At 34.3% G+C, this 16,336-nt stretch overlaps 5 protein-coding genes across 7 annotated transcripts in view; 3 read left to right on the top strand and 2 right to left on the bottom strand.

The window, feature by feature from the left end:
• LOC144850685 (15-hydroxyprostaglandin dehydrogenase [NAD(+)]-like) overlaps window positions 1-4,871 on the top strand; it is a 43,837-nt gene extending 38,966 nt beyond the window's left edge. The window contains exon 8 of the transcript XR_013614104.1: window positions 4,862-4,871. The gene's annotated coding sequence lies outside the window, so the exon portion shown is untranslated. The remainder of the gene's footprint in view (window positions 1-4,861) is intronic.
• LOC144851015 (uncharacterized) lies at window positions 2-4,027 on the top strand. The gene is made up of 10 exons (XM_078708539.1): window positions 2-28; window positions 120-236; window positions 1,058-1,124; window positions 1,689-1,766; window positions 1,992-2,069; window positions 2,295-2,369; window positions 2,595-2,672; window positions 2,895-2,972; window positions 3,451-3,555; window positions 4,005-4,027. Exons 1-10 carry the CDS (start codon window positions 2-4, stop codon window positions 4,025-4,027), a joined length of 726 nt encoding a protein of 241 aa, XP_078564665.1.
• A 924-nt stretch (window positions 4,872-5,795) lies between the features above and the next one.
• On the bottom strand, window positions 5,796-8,711 carry LOC144850677 (putative ribosome-binding factor A, mitochondrial). The gene is made up of 5 exons (XM_078708048.1): window positions 8,547-8,711; window positions 8,124-8,172; window positions 7,672-7,830; window positions 7,097-7,209; window positions 5,796-6,620 (listed from the first exon to the last, which is right to left on the bottom strand). Exons 1-5 carry the CDS (start codon window positions 8,696-8,698, stop codon window positions 6,107-6,109), a joined length of 987 nt encoding a protein of 328 aa, XP_078564174.1. The 5' UTR covers window positions 8,699-8,711; the 3' UTR covers window positions 5,796-6,106.
• A 257-nt stretch (window positions 8,712-8,968) lies between these two features.
• Window positions 8,969-13,542, top strand: LOC144850663 (uncharacterized). 3 transcript variants are annotated; one of them, XM_078708027.1, is made up of 8 exons: window positions 8,969-9,225; window positions 9,488-9,564; window positions 10,016-10,097; window positions 10,213-10,993; window positions 11,286-11,501; window positions 11,819-11,968; window positions 12,156-12,428; window positions 12,470-13,542. In XM_078708027.1, exons 1-8 carry the CDS (start codon window positions 9,157-9,159, stop codon window positions 12,481-12,483), a joined length of 1,662 nt encoding a protein of 553 aa, XP_078564153.1. In that variant the 5' UTR covers window positions 8,969-9,156; the 3' UTR covers window positions 12,484-13,542. The 3 variants fall into 3 exon arrangements, with proteins under 3 accessions (XP_078564153.1, XP_078564151.1, XP_078564152.1); XM_078708025.1 differs by having other exon boundaries at window positions 11,286-11,507; XM_078708026.1 differs by having other exon boundaries at window positions 11,286-11,507; window positions 12,156-13,542.
• An 11-nt stretch (window positions 13,543-13,553) lies between these two features.
• Window positions 13,554-14,462, bottom strand: LOC144851014 (galactosylceramide sulfotransferase-like). Its single transcript, XM_078708538.1, has one exon. The coding sequence runs from the start codon at window positions 14,460-14,462 to the stop codon at window positions 13,554-13,556; it is 909 nt and encodes a 302-aa protein (XP_078564664.1).
• Between the last annotated feature and the right edge of the window lie 1,874 nt (window positions 14,463-16,336).

The following is a 16,336-nucleotide window of genomic DNA, read 5'->3' as shown; positions in this document are numbered from 1 at the left end:
AATGTCTGGAAGTGATTCTGAATCTGATGTAAGTTTTAATCTGTTATTACTAACATTTCAGTCTTGCAAAGCATCATGCTAAGATTATATTACTTGCTATGTATGTTGGCACACTGTAGGCCTATGTTAACTACACAGCAAACGAGTACAGAATAGAATTCAGTTACAATTTAAATCCTGTTGAGTTACATGAGGCTGCTGGGCTCCCTTGCGACAAGGATGAACCAACACTTTTGGTAACAAACTCTTGGTTTCTGATAATTTTAGGTATTTGCTCTGTCCTTGCCACAAGTCTAGTAGAGCCCTGCGGTCTCTTCGTATCTTATATGAAATCGGGTGCAATGCAGAACGAAGACGTAAATCTACCTACTCTACCTACTTGTAAAAAGTTTAAACGAACTTAGTTAATCAATCTTTTATTATAGTTATAATTTAATAATGAATACGATATATGCCTTTTAATCCAAATGTTATGGTAGGGTTTCTTATTTTTGATGTTTTATATTGTACTAAAATGCTTTATCAATAATGTATAAATATTGTGGTTTAAGCCTTCGGGCTACGTAACATGATGAATTTTGAATAAAGACCAATATACGTTTGTTTGCACCAAAACGTTCACAATCTTCATGTTTAAATCATCCTATTTTGTTTACACTAGGTATATACCAACATAAATAAGATGACTATTGATTTTCAGAAAAATCGATAAACATTGGTGACTTCACAAAGCTTCTTAAAGATATATTGTCTCCCTGAAAAAAATTTATTTTAATGTTTTTGTTGAATATGCAATTTTAATGTCACATAATATTTATTCACTTTGACCAAAAATTAGATCGAAAATAAATTATTTTCTGAAAAAATGTAATTTAAAGCCAAAACATAGCCAATGAATTTTGGCGGGGGAATATATCTTCAAAATCTTGAGAAATATCTTCTATTGGGATGAAATATTAAAAACCAGCTTGTCCCCGTCACTATCACTCCAAAAGAGAATGGTTTTTCCTAGTTATAATTAAACTTTTAATTCATTAATTTCTACTTCTACTTTCAGAAGAAAACCGAAGACTCAACTAACAAAGGAAGTATGGAAAGTGGCGAATCAGGAAAAGACCCAAAAGGTATAACTATTACATCATGGTCCTCTTATAAGATTTTTTTTTTTTTAATTTCTCTTCGTTTTTCTTTTCAAACAATATGATTATAAATGCGTTATATTTATCATATCATTTATTTCGCCAAACAAAAACATGGACAAAACAAATGTAAAACAATGAGGCAAGATTACCCAAACGACAGTCAATTATTCTTTCATGGAAGTTTCTGTTTCATTTGTATTTATTTAACTTATTATTAACGATAGTTTAATAAAGCATTTGCAAGAATACCGTAATTCCACTCAATAATCTTGAGAGATGAGATGTACTGTTGTGTGTTTTGAAATACCCAAGCCTAAGAGGTTTGGAACTTAAACATGACAGTAAATAAAATGTATAGGTACTATGCAGAAGTACATGCTCCATCTAAACCATTAGTATATACGACAACTAGACATCTACAACAATATGAACAGTTGGTATGGTAGTTGGCTTTTGGCACCCATTCACAGTCCAATCTCACCAAATACCAATTTGGTATTTCTAGTTACAGTAGGCCCTACTCACTGTATTATAATTCAATAGCAGGTCAATCAAGTAATGGAAATGATGGTAATGCGATGTCTGGAAAAAAATTAATAGATCAGGCCGATGCTAATCCACAAAGTAAGTCTGACCATCAAAACATGATTGTTTTTTTTATTTTTAATTTCTCATGGAAAGGAGTAATTGTTTTGAAGTTTAGTATATTCTTTGCCAAAATGTTTAGTATATTCTATACCAAGTTGTAGTTGGCTTTAGGCACTCATTCACAGTCCAATCTTACCAAATATCAATTTGGTATTTCTAGTTACAGTAGGCCCTACTCACTGTATTATAATTCAATGGCAGGTCAATCAAGTAATGGAAATGATGGTAATGCGATGTCTGGAAAAAAATTAATAAATCAGGCCGATGCTAATCCACAAAGTAAGTCTGACCATCAAAACATGATTGTTTTTTTAATTTTTTATTTCTCATGGAAAGGAGTATTTGTTTTGAAGTTTAGTATATTCTTTGCCAAAATGTTTAGTATATTCTATACCAAGTGGTAGTTGGCTTTAGGCACCCATTCACAGTCCAATCTTACCAAATACCAATTTGGTATTTCTAGTTACAATAGGCCCTACTCACTGTATTATAATTCAATAGCAGGTCAATCAAGTAATGGAAATGGTGGTAGTGCGATGTCTAGACAAAAAGTAAATCATGCCGATGCTAATCCAGCAAGTAAGTCTGACCATCAAAACATGATTGTTTTTTTTATTTTTTATTTCTCATGGAAAGGAGTAATTGTTTTGAAGTTTAGTATATTCTTTGCCAAAATGTTTAGTATATTCTACACCAAGTGGTAGGTGGCTTTTGGCACCCATTCACAGTCCAATCTCACCAAATACCAATTTGGTATTTCTAGTTACAGTAGGCCCTACTCACTGTATTATAATTCAATAGCAGGTCAATCAAGTAATGGAAATGATGGTAATGCGATGTCTGGAAAAAAATTAATAGATCAGGCCGATGCTAATCCACAAAGTAAGTCTGACCATCAAAACATGATTGTTTTTTTTATTTTTTATTTCTCATGGAAAGGAGTAATTGTTTTGAAGTTTAGTATATTCTTTGCCAAAATGTTTAGTATATTCTATACCAAGTGGTAGTTGGCTTTTGGCACCCATTCACAGTCCAATCTCACCAAATACCAATTTGGTATTTCTAGTTACAGTAGGCCCTACTCACTGTATTATAATTCAATAGCAGGTCAACCAAGTAATGGAAATGGTTGTAATGCAATGTCTGGACAAAAAGTAAATCAGGCCGATCCTAATCTACCAAGTAAGTCTGATCATCAAAACATGATTGTTTTTTTTTCTCATGGAAAGGAGTAATTGTTTTGAAGTATATTCTTTGTATTGTTACTTACAGTGAAGTGCCCCCTTTTATGAATATTGAAGAAACTCTGTATATAGTAATTATATTAAAGTATAAAACGAATCAATTCTGCGATAATGTCTTAGAACAATCAATAGCATTATAGAGTCAAAATTGTACTATAGATGGGGTAAAATCATATTTATATTCTGATACCCCTCGGAATATAGTTATTTTGTTATTATCTCCCCTCCCCCATCCCCACTGAATAACCTAATAATTACGAATGAAATCTTGTCTTCACTTTTTCCTATATAAATATTCGTAGCAACATAACGTACGGTATACGTTTGATACTTCCAGTTACCGATACTCATAATTGTGTATCCTGTATTTTAAGATGCTTTCAATTTATTTAAACTGTATTATAATTCAATGCCAGATAGTTCTGGACAAGCAAAACTAATTTCATCACCAAGTAATGGAAATGGTGAGAGTGGGATGTCTGGAGGAGTGGCAATAAAAAACACCGACAATGATTTACCAGGTAAGTCTGACCAGGGAAGAGTTAAATTGCATTTGTAATTTAATGTAATGTAATTTAACTCTTCCCTGGTCTGACCGTCAACATGTTTTGTTTGAAGGTTTGCATGGCGAAATCAATATGTTCATATAAAGTGTAGATAAGTTGGAGACGGAAAAATTTGAAAACTTTTATTTTGAAGTTTCAGCTTAGTATATATTCTGAAGTTTCGATAAGTTGAATTAGGAAAAACAATCCTTAGTTTTGTTTTCTTGTAAAAATAAACTTTCTGTATCTATATTCTAAATTTTGAATATCCTTATTATTTTTGGATTTTGGACAGTACCATAGATGGTGTAAAATCGTTATATTCTGATACCTCTCATAGTTATTTTGTTATGTATATGTGTCCCATAAACTGAAATGTTAATTCGTGCCTTGATTTTTTCCTATACAAATGTTCTTCAATATAGGCACTAGTGATGAAGAAGACTAGCGGGAAACAATCCAACAGACATGACCACTCATTCAGCAAGTAGGCCTATCGTACTGTTTGTCTGCTGTCAAAGGATATGACTGGTTTTTCAGAATTTCCCATGTATTTTCTTTTTTAAACAAGTTTATGATTGTACACATGTTTCTATTGAGTAATAAGTTGAAATCGAAAAATAATTATTTATCCGTATTCCTGTATTGAAGTTTCAGTTTAGTAGGCTATAATGATCTGGAGACTATGAACCTGATCCTAACCCCGCAACAGCACGGTACTATAAATTATTGTTAGTAATTATTATTAGTATTAAAAATGTAATCTTGCCATACTATTTTGCTATATAAATGTTCTTAAAGCCTGGTTCCCACTAGCATTGTACGTAAACGCAGCATGAGTGATTTGACCAATCACACTGCATGGATTATTCGAACTGTCGTGCGTCTATGTCCTTGCATTGCATCTCTAGTAGATGCCACAATCTCTGAACGTATTCAAAAAAGAAATTGCAAACATATTTAAACAGGAAGCCTAATGCTGTATTTTTTTTCTTTTAATGTTTTTCTATAAATGTGTATACACTGTAGTATTTGTATATATTATATTACCTATCACGAACTTGTGGAAGAACACCTTTATTTTATGGTGAACGAGTTTTATATTTTGTACTTTTGTATTTTATAATTTCGTGAATAAATAAAGATGTTGATTGATTGCATCTCTAGTCGGAACCTAGCTTAAAGCTCATGTAAAGGCATTCACTTTAGATAGAATATTTCTAACAAAAATATGTATTAGTTTGATTACTGATGTTATTATATCTGGTCACTCCTCAGAAAATGAAAAGGGTGAGTGGGTATACGGTGGTCCGATAATTTTTGATACAGTTGGAAAATACAAATATTAACGTAAATGAATTTTAAATATTTTGCCACAACGTGTATTTTTCATATATTTTTTTGGTTAAAAATGCCCTCTATTTACAACATTTGTGTACAAAAATATTTGAATATAATTATAATTCATAATTTCATTGGAATTTAAATAATGTATGATCAATAGATTTGTTTTGCCTGTTCCTGGCTTTAAGTAGTAATACTTTTGTTACTTCTAGTTACTGTACCGATAATGTATGTACACTTATACTATCAAGAAACTTTTTTGCTTTCACGGCCCATAACTTCAATATCTTTGCCAATGCTTTCATGATACGTGAACATTTGATATAGTTAGTTTTTGTTGGTAATTTGTTTGTAATTTCTGCCTTTAATATATATATATATAGATGCATTTGTTGTATTGGAAAGCTTAGAATAATGTTTATCAAATTAATAATTGATGGTTTTGAAGTGTATGAATTTGCTTAGAAAATACTACTTATATACAGTACTTTTTGTACTCTTTGCTCTCTTTCATGTCATCAAAATAAATGTTCAAAAATCAGAAATCGTTTTTTTTTAGATTTAAATAATTTCTAAAGACAGACAGACAAAGTTAGTGTTGCCCAAAGCTCTGCAAATGTTTCTGGCTGTTGTACTTTATCGTTTTGATTTGATTTTTGTTTTTGTTTTTGATTACGTTTCTAGTAATATATAAATTCAAAGGCAGTGTGAAAAAATGACAATGCTGTACATTATACAAATAAAAGTTTTATTTGTATAATGTACAGCATTGTCATTTTTTCACACTGCCTTTGAATTTATATATTACTAGAAACGTAGATTAAAACATTCCCAGTAAAATTCTGGTCATTTTGATACACCATATGTATGGATGTGTGCAATAACAACAATTTTTATTACGAAAAACCGTACAAACTCTTTCTCTCTCTCTTTAGATATTTATTTTGCATTAAACCTGCAAGCTATTTTTACACTATCAAATAGTTTGACAAAAAAAGTGTGATGTGCCCAAATATAGTAGTGATATGCCCAAATATGGTAGTGATATGACATCATTATGTCTATATAAGGGCACAATACATCTTTTTGTCACATAAAGTTTGATAGTGTAGACAGAGCTTTAACCGTAAATCCTTTCTTCATATTGACAGAGTTTTTAGGATAATGCCACTAAGTGGTTCAGTCACTTATTGAAGTGGTCTTCTGGGGGATTATACCAATCAACATCCTCATTATCATCAGTGACATCATCAACGTCATCAAATGCTATACTATCTTCAAAATCCTCCTCCGTTTCATTATAACTAGCTGAAATCGGATTCGTTTTCCTATCTTTATGTTTTTTCTTTTTCCTTTGAAGAACTTTAAATTGTTCAAAACTTTTATTGATATCCGTGCGTGCTTGTGACTCACTTACATCTGCAATATTACTCGATTTCTTTTTATATTTTTCGATTTCTTGATTTATCTTCCCCAAGTCCATATTTAGAAAATTAAGAGACTGTTGCGAGTGAACCTGAATCGGAGGCATGTCTTCAACAGCTGGTAGCTGATGGTAGTCACTGTCTTCAGAATCTGGTCCCATGTCGGCTTTGTCAAGCAGTCTTTCTACCTCTGCTATATTGGCACTGGCCTTATCACGTGTAAATACCATGATTGGGGTTCTGTTTAATATTCTTAGCGTTGCCAGCATGTGTCTATGTAGAAAATAATGAATTTTAAACAATATATAAAGAAGTTTATTTTACAATATTTCATTTACCTGTTGATATCATATTTATCATATATAATAATATCCTATCTAATATATTATATTAAATAGGATATAATGCCATTTTTGACATATACGGTTATTGGCAATAGCAACTTTGGATGTAATTTATTTTTCTGTAGACAAGGGGGACCATGCATGTACCGATAAGTTAATAGTTAGTCTGTTGCTATCGGCACAGTCAACAATGCATCAAATTCACTATTTTCTATCAGCATGGCCAAATTGTGCATCTAATGCTAACAAGCTGATAGAAAAATATACACCAGATGCACAGTCAGCCGTGCCGATAGAAAATAATAAATGACATTCATGGTTGACTGTACAGTGCTTATAGCCACTTCTATTCTTGGCTATATATTAATAATATTTGTATCTCTGGTAGAAACTGTACAAACGTACCTAATGGTAAATGCATATTTATCCAGTACCTCTTGCACCTTATCATCACTTTCAACATTACCTGACGCTTGCCAGTAAACATGACAAGTTCTCAAATCTCCAGCCAACCTAACCTATCCACACAAAAAAAAATAAACATATTAAACAGAATGAAATACTGTGTTATACAGTATTTCCTGCTTTTTCTGCTGAGGTCATTGGAAATAGAAGGTGAAAAATGAAAATTTGGCTATACTTTTATTTAAATACATTGACATACTGTTCATATATTTTCACAAATAACGGCATGTAGTTTTAGCTTGGTTGCCATGTACTTGCTTGGATGTAGTGTTAAGTTGATAAAACGCTATTGCTATTAAAATCTGATGGGTACTGCTGATGTTAGTATTAAATATGTATTAAAAAAAATAATTAAACAAATTTTTAAATTAAAACATTGTTGACAAAAGTGAATAACTTTATTAAAACTACAAAAGGCATAATTCAAAGTTTGATTTTATTCATATTTTTGTTCAAGTTTTGTGGAACAATACTAGATTTTGTATTGCTACAAATTTGAAAATAAACATATTTACCCCAAGTATCTGGACATTTAACCTCCCTAATTCTTCACTGATCATATCAGAATTTATGAAATCACTGACATGCTGAAACAAGTTGTTATTCAAGCACCGAAGTCTGATGTTATCTTCTGGCTGTATCCGGCCGGACTTCCTAGATGTTGTCTTGTTAGTCTAATGGGCGGCAACAGCACAAATAATTATTAAGTTTAAATATTTATTATTGATTGAGGCAGGGCAAAAAATGCCAACAGTTTATCAGACGTCGTTTCATACTATGCTATTTATATAATGGATAAAGGCATTGTACAGTAGTAGGTACAGTAGTAATTATCATTTACATGACCATACTGTTCTGTACTTTCGGAAAAAAGTTAAATAATTCCATGTTTTTATAGAAATTAACCTAAAAATAAAATACAGATCAATAGACTTATAGTTAACAACAACACGTCAGAACGACATACCGATTTAGTAAACTGTGTAGGATTGTTCACATCAAAATAAAATTGTTTCCTAAAAAGATAAAATCAACAAATTTATTATGCTACAATCATTTACTGTGTTTTTTGAATAATCAAAACATTGCATCATGACCTCTTATGCAGCTAAGACTCCTCTCTTATCGTCACCTCCAATGAATTAAAGATGTCCAGCAGACAAGAGGCATATCCCGACACAGCAGGCGAATGGAGACTGACACTGGTCAGGACAGCCTATCTAATTAGCCTAGGCCTAGGGCCTAGGCAGAGGCCTAGGCCTAGTCATTATGGCCTAGCTAATTAGATTAGGGCCTAGCCTAGTTACTAACTAGGCTAGGCTAGCTAACTAAGTTAGCTAGCCTAGCTAGAATAGAGAAATTAAGTTGCAATCCATTATGATAGGCCTACCTTTTCTTTCCAAGAAGCCTGGTCATTTTTTCGAATTGTGATCTCTTCATTAGCAATGGATAAATTGAAAAACATCTTGGTATTTGTTGGGTAAATAATAATGTATTCGATTGTAAAAGTCTCATTACATGATGAACCATGGGCGCAGCCATTTTGAAATGTAATTGAGTTCAAAAGTTCAGGAATCGTCTACTTATTTTATAGGGAATATAAGCTTTAAAAAGGTCCGCAATTTAAGTATTATTATTTGTCAAATAAATTCAAATAACAAAGTTGATAACGGAATAATACATTATATATTATAAAAGATAAATAATAAAATATCCTATATACGTTATCATAAATATTTATTTTGTTAATAGTTTTTATTTCATACCAACAATGGTATATTCCGAAAATAAGAGCGAAGTCGATGTTTTAAAGAATGACAAAGGATTCGTAAATCAAGCGAGAGGTCGTTGTTGACTGTTTATTGTGTGAAAAAAAGAAGAAAAACCATTTAGATTCTCAGTATTAACTGGTACACGTGGTTAAGTGTTATTTAGGCACAAGTTCTGTTTTAGATTGAGACTAGAATACGGTATATTTTAGTCTGTATAACTCTGCGAAAATGTCGGTTGCCTTCGTCCCTCAACGACAGAGGGGAAGAGCCATGCCTGACCAGGCAACCATACAAAAGGTAGGCTGAAGGAAACACTTTACCATACTATTACTAGGAGCCTAGGCCTACATTGTAAATTAACAAATGGGCCTTTTTTATTTTTTGAAGAAATGCCATTCAGAAAGTTCTTTTTCTGACTGCCTCATTAATAAATAATAGTGATGCATCCTAAAATTATTTAATTTAATAATAGTTGTGCTATAAATAAAGCCAAAAGTAAGTAGGTAACCATGGATGGCATAGAATAGTATAATTTATCTCATTTTAAATTTATTTACAGATGCTTGATGAGAACAATCAACTGATACAGACAATAGTGGATTTTCAAAATAAAGGAAAAGGTGGAGAGGTTGCTCAGTAAGTAACATCTCTACAAGAAAATATTGTAGATTTTCTGTTGGTGTTCGGAAGCAGAAGAGTGACGGGCGGACAAGCTACCGACAGTCATGGTGTACAGAATATATGTTGACATTTCCTGTGTTCCATGAACAAGCAGAGTGTTGTTTGTAGACTTCCTTGAGGCATGACCTACAAGCCTTGTCTTTTGAAAATCATAGGTGTGCTACAAATTGCACTCCTCAATACATTCAGGGGTGCTGTAGGTGTGCTGTTTGTATTTTCTTGTGTAGAAGTTTACCAAATTAAGGCGTGTTGTAAATCGCACTCCTCAAGGGCAGTTTAGGAGTGTGTTAGGTGAGTGATCACACTCACTCGCCTTAAAAGACAAGGCCTGACCTATTTAGATAGTTCCTCAAACAGTTTAAACATTAAATTAAAATAATCGTATTATATTTGTTACTTCCCTCAGATACCAGCAGCTTCTACACAGAAACCTTGTGTACCTAGCAACACTAGCAGATTCAAACCAAAATATGCCATCCATTATGGGAGTAAGCTTTCATCTTTTATTTAAATAGGTTAATAATAATAGTTTTGTTAAACACCTAATTATTTTATAGTTTGTCAAGCTTACATGTAATTTAATTATTTTTATCATTTTATTAGAATCCTCAAGGAAATCAACCAACGCAGTCACAAGGAATGCTTGGGCCACATCAACAGGGAATGATGGGATCACATCCACAGGGCATGCCAGGTTCCCATCCACAGCCCATGCAGGTTAACCATCAACAAAACATGTCAGGGCATCACCAACAAGGAATGGCAGGTTCTATGTCACAAGGCATGCAAGGATCACATCAACAAGGAATGCAGGGACCACATTCCCAAGGTATGCCTGGTCACCACCAGCCAGGAATGTCAGGTCCACATTCATCCAATTTGTCAGGACCACATTCACAAAATATGCCAGGACCACATCCGCAAAATATGCCAGTACCACATCCGCAAAGCATGACAGGTCATCAACCGAACATGCCAAGTAATCAACAAGGGATGCCTGGACCCCATCCTCAAAGCATGCCAGGACAACACCCGCAAGGTATGACCAGCCCTCATCCGCAAAGTATGCCTGGCCCTCATCCACAGTCAATGTCGGGCCATCTTCCTCAACAGAGTATGGCTGGTCCACAACATCCTCAACAAAGTATGTCTGGAAACTCTGTTTCAAATATGTTGGCACCGACATCTTCAGGAGGAATACAGAGTGGTCCTGGCCAACAAAGCCAACAACAGGCATCAACAAACCAAGGACAACAGAGCATGCCTCCTCCAAGCTACACCCCAAGCTCAACTCCAAACAGTGTTAGTGATTCAGGCTCTGGATCGATGCCACCGCCTGCTGCCCCTCCAACATCATCAGGAATGCCCATGCAACAGCTTCAAGGTAAGGAGAGGTGGGGTATTTCCCTGAGTAGGGGTTCCCGGTTGGACGTATTGTTAAAACATATGTTGTTCCTTGTTCATTTCATAGGAAAGTGTCAATTTAATAGGCGTGTCCCCTGAATAAAGGTGTCCCAAAGGAGGAATTCTACTGTACCCACACCCCATCAAATTTCAGGCTTATCGTTTGTATTGAATCTCACATCTATTGGCACAGTTTTATTTTATAAGAAACGTTTTTCAAACAGTAATAAACTGAATACTAAGGAATGAGTTTTTTAAATCGCCTAATCCAGGACCATCTCAACAAATGCAACAACACCAGCAACAAATGCAACAGCTTCAACAGCAACCACCACAGCAGCAATCAATGCCACCATCACAGGCACAGCAGCAACCTCAGCATTCTGCTGCAGGATCACAGTCAATGAACACACCTAGTAGATTCTCCGATAGCATGGGCGGTGGTGCGCCAGCACCGGGCAATTACGGGTCCATGGGACCACCGCAAGGTAAAGGTAACTGGGCTGGCATTTATCTTTTTGATTGAAACATAGTTAAGCAGTGCTTAAATGAACAATAGCATCTTTATTTATCAAACCAGAATTATTGAATGGAATTTTGCCATCTACAGTAACACTTGAGACGAAAATATGTACAAATATTTGCTTAGGTTATTTTGAGCAAAATCGTTAAGATGATTTATTTTTGTTAGGCAAGTTTGATAAATCTATTCTGTATTATCAAATCCTATTTAATGCTTGTTAATGACAATCCAACTGTCAATTTTGGCTTTGATATTTAAATTATTTGTGTATTCATATTACAGGAGGAATGATGGGTATGCAGCAACAGATGCAGCAACAACAACAACAACAATCCCAGTATCCAATGCAGCCCAGGTATCCATCTCAAGGTGGAAATCAAATGATGCCACAAGAACAACAACAATTGGGATTCAGAGGGCAACAGCAATCAGGTATGCTTAACCTTACTTGTATTCAAACAATCCAGTTTATTCCGGTTTATTGCAATCCAGTTTATTCCGATTTATTGTAATAAATCCAGTCCAGTCAAATTTACTATGGTAATTTCAGTTTATTTTGGTTAGTTACAATCCAGTTTATTTTGGGTCTTTTGAGTTATGTTATACAATTTTTCTTCAGGTCAAACCTCATACAACCAGTCACAGAATTTCTTACCACAATATCCTGGACAACAAGGCTATCCATCCCAGATGCAGCGACAGAACTACCCACAGGGCGCCAACATGCCATCTGGTAACCAATACTCTGGTGGCCAACCGGGTGGTTATGGCAACTACCAACAAAGCCAAGGAGGTCCACCAGGATATGCATACAGACAACCACAGCCAGGTCAGCAGCAGCAGCAGCAGCAGCAACCTGGTTATGGGGGTTTCCCACAAGGTCAGTACCCAGGTGGTTACCAGTGAAGGGTTTGGAATTTGGTCAGTACCCAGGTAGTTACCAGTGAAGGGTTTGGAATTGTCCTGGACACTTAAAAACAACTTGTTACGCTGGAATCACAGCTGATTTTTGGTACTGTATCTATATAAAGTATCATAGGCATATTGCGTAATATAGTGTAAAGTCTCCTGTGATACCTGTATCATAGGCTGTAAGCCTAAGCTAACATAATACAGGCACCACATGTGATACACATGTGACACTGTATTATAGAATTCGCCTATAATACTGCGCTTAAAATACTATATGTGGAGATACAGTAAAGAGAGAATTGGGTAGGAATTGTAGCTTCCACTGTTGTTGTCAGCTGAAGTCTTCTTGATAACCCAGATACTTATGGTATGCTACTAAAAACACTTCTTGACCATTTCTGCTTTTCGGATTAATTACTACATTTCTTTATATTGAAAAAAAATTGTTTGCAACAAATTCACTCAGTCATGATTGGGATGGCCAGCCATATTATTTTGAGGAAAACACTAACAACGCCCAATTGGATTCAAATACTGCAGTTGGGGTGATATGAAACATTGCTTATAGCTTTACTTGATAAACTAAAATGATTTCGAATGTTCTAAAGTTTTTACAAAGGTTAAAGGAGAGCTCCGGGTTTAAAATTGTGATTGTTATAAAATATAGAACATAAACTTTCCCCAAAACACTTATTTTTCGACAACACTGAGGAGGCAAAATGAATGCTGTGAAATAAGCTGCATTTTTTAAAAAAAATGGTGCAACTTTTTCGTAATGATACAACTTTTAATTATTTTTAATGTCATACAATCTTATTTGGATAAATTGATGTATTTGCTATCTTTTAACACAAGAATATTTCATGAGGCTTATTTCATAAGTGGGGTTAACATCAATGTATATTTATAATATAAACAACAGAAATTTTAAATCCGGGGACTACCCTTTAAAAGTACAGTAATAGTAAAAAAGGAAAAGAAAATGTCATAGTACTTTATGTCTGATAAAAATGGAACAACCTGGTTATGTATACATAGTAATTGTATTATGCTTTACATGCGAATATTTATTAAACTGATGAGGTCATTTGAAAGTGATTTTTATTTATTTAAAGAGGGGAAGATATTTGGAAAAATACTTTCTTTGTCTGGCTATTACAATGTGCAACACTTCATGATTTCGTTTGAGAAGTTTACATCGTGAAAGTTCGTTGGCTCTTAAAATGTTCCCGCCAGATTGTTCAGTTGCACATTCACTATTCATCTGTGCCAGCATCGTCCGAAACAAATTAAGATCTCTTTGAAATGAGTGAGGACCATAGTGAGCAACCTTTTCCCATAGAGTTTGATTAAAATGTGTGTAAAGTAACATATCAACTGAATTCCAATGTTGGATTGATTCTTTAAGATTCTGCGTCAATGGTGTTCTAGCTAGTCGTGCGTTCTGTTTTATGTACAAAATGTCCTCCCATGACCAGCAAAGCAGTTGTCGAAGAATTACCAATGATTCGTCCAAGTGCTCTAAAATAACAACCATTTCAAATTCCTTATCAAGCCGTTTAATATATCTGTCTACTACTTCTAAATCGCCGTGATACTCGTGGTCTAACCCAAGATCAAAGATCTGGCTGTTCTTTGCGTGAAACCACGGAACACCTTTCATTCCGTACCAAGTAACATATTTTAACTTTTCCCGGTAAGAATCGGGTTTGCGAAAGAATTCTTCAAGACGCTGTTGTCCGGTTAATTCTTTACTAATACCCATGTATTTCGATAGTCCGAAAAATGAGAAGGCAGATTCGAACTGAGTTGTCGGTTCCCGGATTATTGTAATATACACGGTGCCTGGTTTCATGAATGCGTCCATGACTGGTCTGGAGTAACGTATATGTATCCCTAATAGGTTGTATTTGTAATTGTTGTAATCTTTAATGCTAACACCCAAAGGTGGTAAAAAACTATACTTAGCCATGTCGCTGGAAAGTCCTTTTAAAATTCCGACGTGACCATTCATTGTACTATTTTTACTGAAAACAAATGAGAGATTGTTACGGTATCCAAAAATATTTATTATACTAGCTAAGGTGGTGCTACCAGTTTTATGTGTTTTTATATATGCAATGTTTGTATGCATTGAGCAAGTTTTGATCATGTGCTTTCCCTCGTCACTCCAACTCGATAGGAATTCCTCAACACCATTCGAAGTAAGCCCACTGCCGTTTTGTCTGTAAATAATAAATATTCGTTTAGCACATTGACGGACGATTGAATTATAGATTATTAATATTATAGTTATACGATAACTATGTTAAATCTTGAAATTTAGCTCCAGGTTTAAAATGTCTATTGTTTTGAGGTCATGGGCTTATGCTATCACAACACTCGTTCTGCTTCATCACTGTCTAAATGTTGTTGCAATATGTTTGATGTGCCCATGTTGTAGATGTTATATCACTACCATATCACTATATTTGGGCACATAACACTTTTTTTTGTCGAACTAGTTTGATAGTGTAGACAGAGCTTGAAGGCATTATCAATAGACAGCACAAGAAGCATGGTATATTGATCAATCAAATGAATTAATCAATTCAATTGGTCCTTCATGCGGAGATTATCGATTGAGTATGCTTTTCAACTTACTTATTTGGGCTTCCGTAATTTCTGTCCGGTAGAATCAATTGTGACTTCTCTTGATTACAATAGGAATAAGTAAATAAGACTAACAAAGTCATCATTACGAAAGCATATAGTAATCTCTGTAAACCAAGTTGAAATTGCAAGTTAAAAATGTATATATAATAATAAACTGCACTACTAAGTTATAGATGATCGTCATTGCCGATTATTGCTGGTAATTTGGTGTTTCAAAATAAAAAATGTGTTTACAATATCATTATTTTGCTTATCATCATGTTCAAAATATACAGTGTCTTAAAATAAGTATTATTAAGCAGATTGCACTCTATAGTATAAGACAGTGGTTCCCACTAGAACGTGAGAGCAACGCAAGCGAATTGTTGACCAATGAAGTGCGGCAAGTTCGGATAATCCGTCGCGTGATTGGTCGACTTACTTATTGCGCGCGCTGACGTAAGCTTGATTCCCTTGTTTACTTAAATGTAATTCAAAAGTTCCGGGTATATTGAGCATAAATTAGGCGTACTGATGATGAATCAATGAATACGTACTTTAGATAGTATAAGTTCCTCCTTTGCTTGGTAGGCCTATATAGTCCGGTCCTAATGCTAACAGGATGAAGGGTTAGGTATGGACTTAACCTATTCGTATAGGATCGACTACTGGATTCTGTTATCTCCATGACAAATTCTAAATTGACACATTTAATTAACCCATGTATTAATCAAGTAATTAAAACAATACACTTTAAAAATCAATACAGTTAACACTTTGATTGAGACCTACCCTTACCATTTAAAAAAGATGAATTAGACCTATCGATCGTATGGAACTGAGCCTAAAATTGTGGCGTCGAAATTGAATAGGCTGAGAGTACTCTAGTGACTGTATATTATAATGTATTTCATATTGTGTACTTGCCTAAAAGACACACACTACTAAAGCTATGTCTACACTATCAAACTTTATGTGAAAAAAATGTGATGTGCCCATATGTGGACATGATGATGTCATATCACTACAATATTTAAGCATATCACACTTTTTTTGTCAAAGTAGTTAGTGTAGACACAGCTTAAGATGTTTGAAGGAATGTTTCTATGTCCTCCAAGTATTTGTTTACTTGGCAGATATAGGCGCAACTCTTTTGCCTATTCGGTTTTCAGAAAATCCAAATTTCAACTGGAGGTCACAACACATGTACTAGTCTAGGCCATCTATCAATTCATATCTATCTGCTACTAGAAG

Source organism: Antedon bifida, chromosome 8 (assembly GCF_963402885.1).
Source record: "Antedon bifida chromosome 8, ecAntBifi1.1, whole genome shotgun sequence".
In the NCBI taxonomy this organism is placed as follows: Eukaryota; Metazoa; Echinodermata; class Crinoidea; order Comatulida; family Antedonidae; genus Antedon; species Antedon bifida.
The sequence above is the reverse complement of the archived record's forward strand: the minus strand, read 5'-3'. Positions and strand labels throughout refer to the sequence as shown.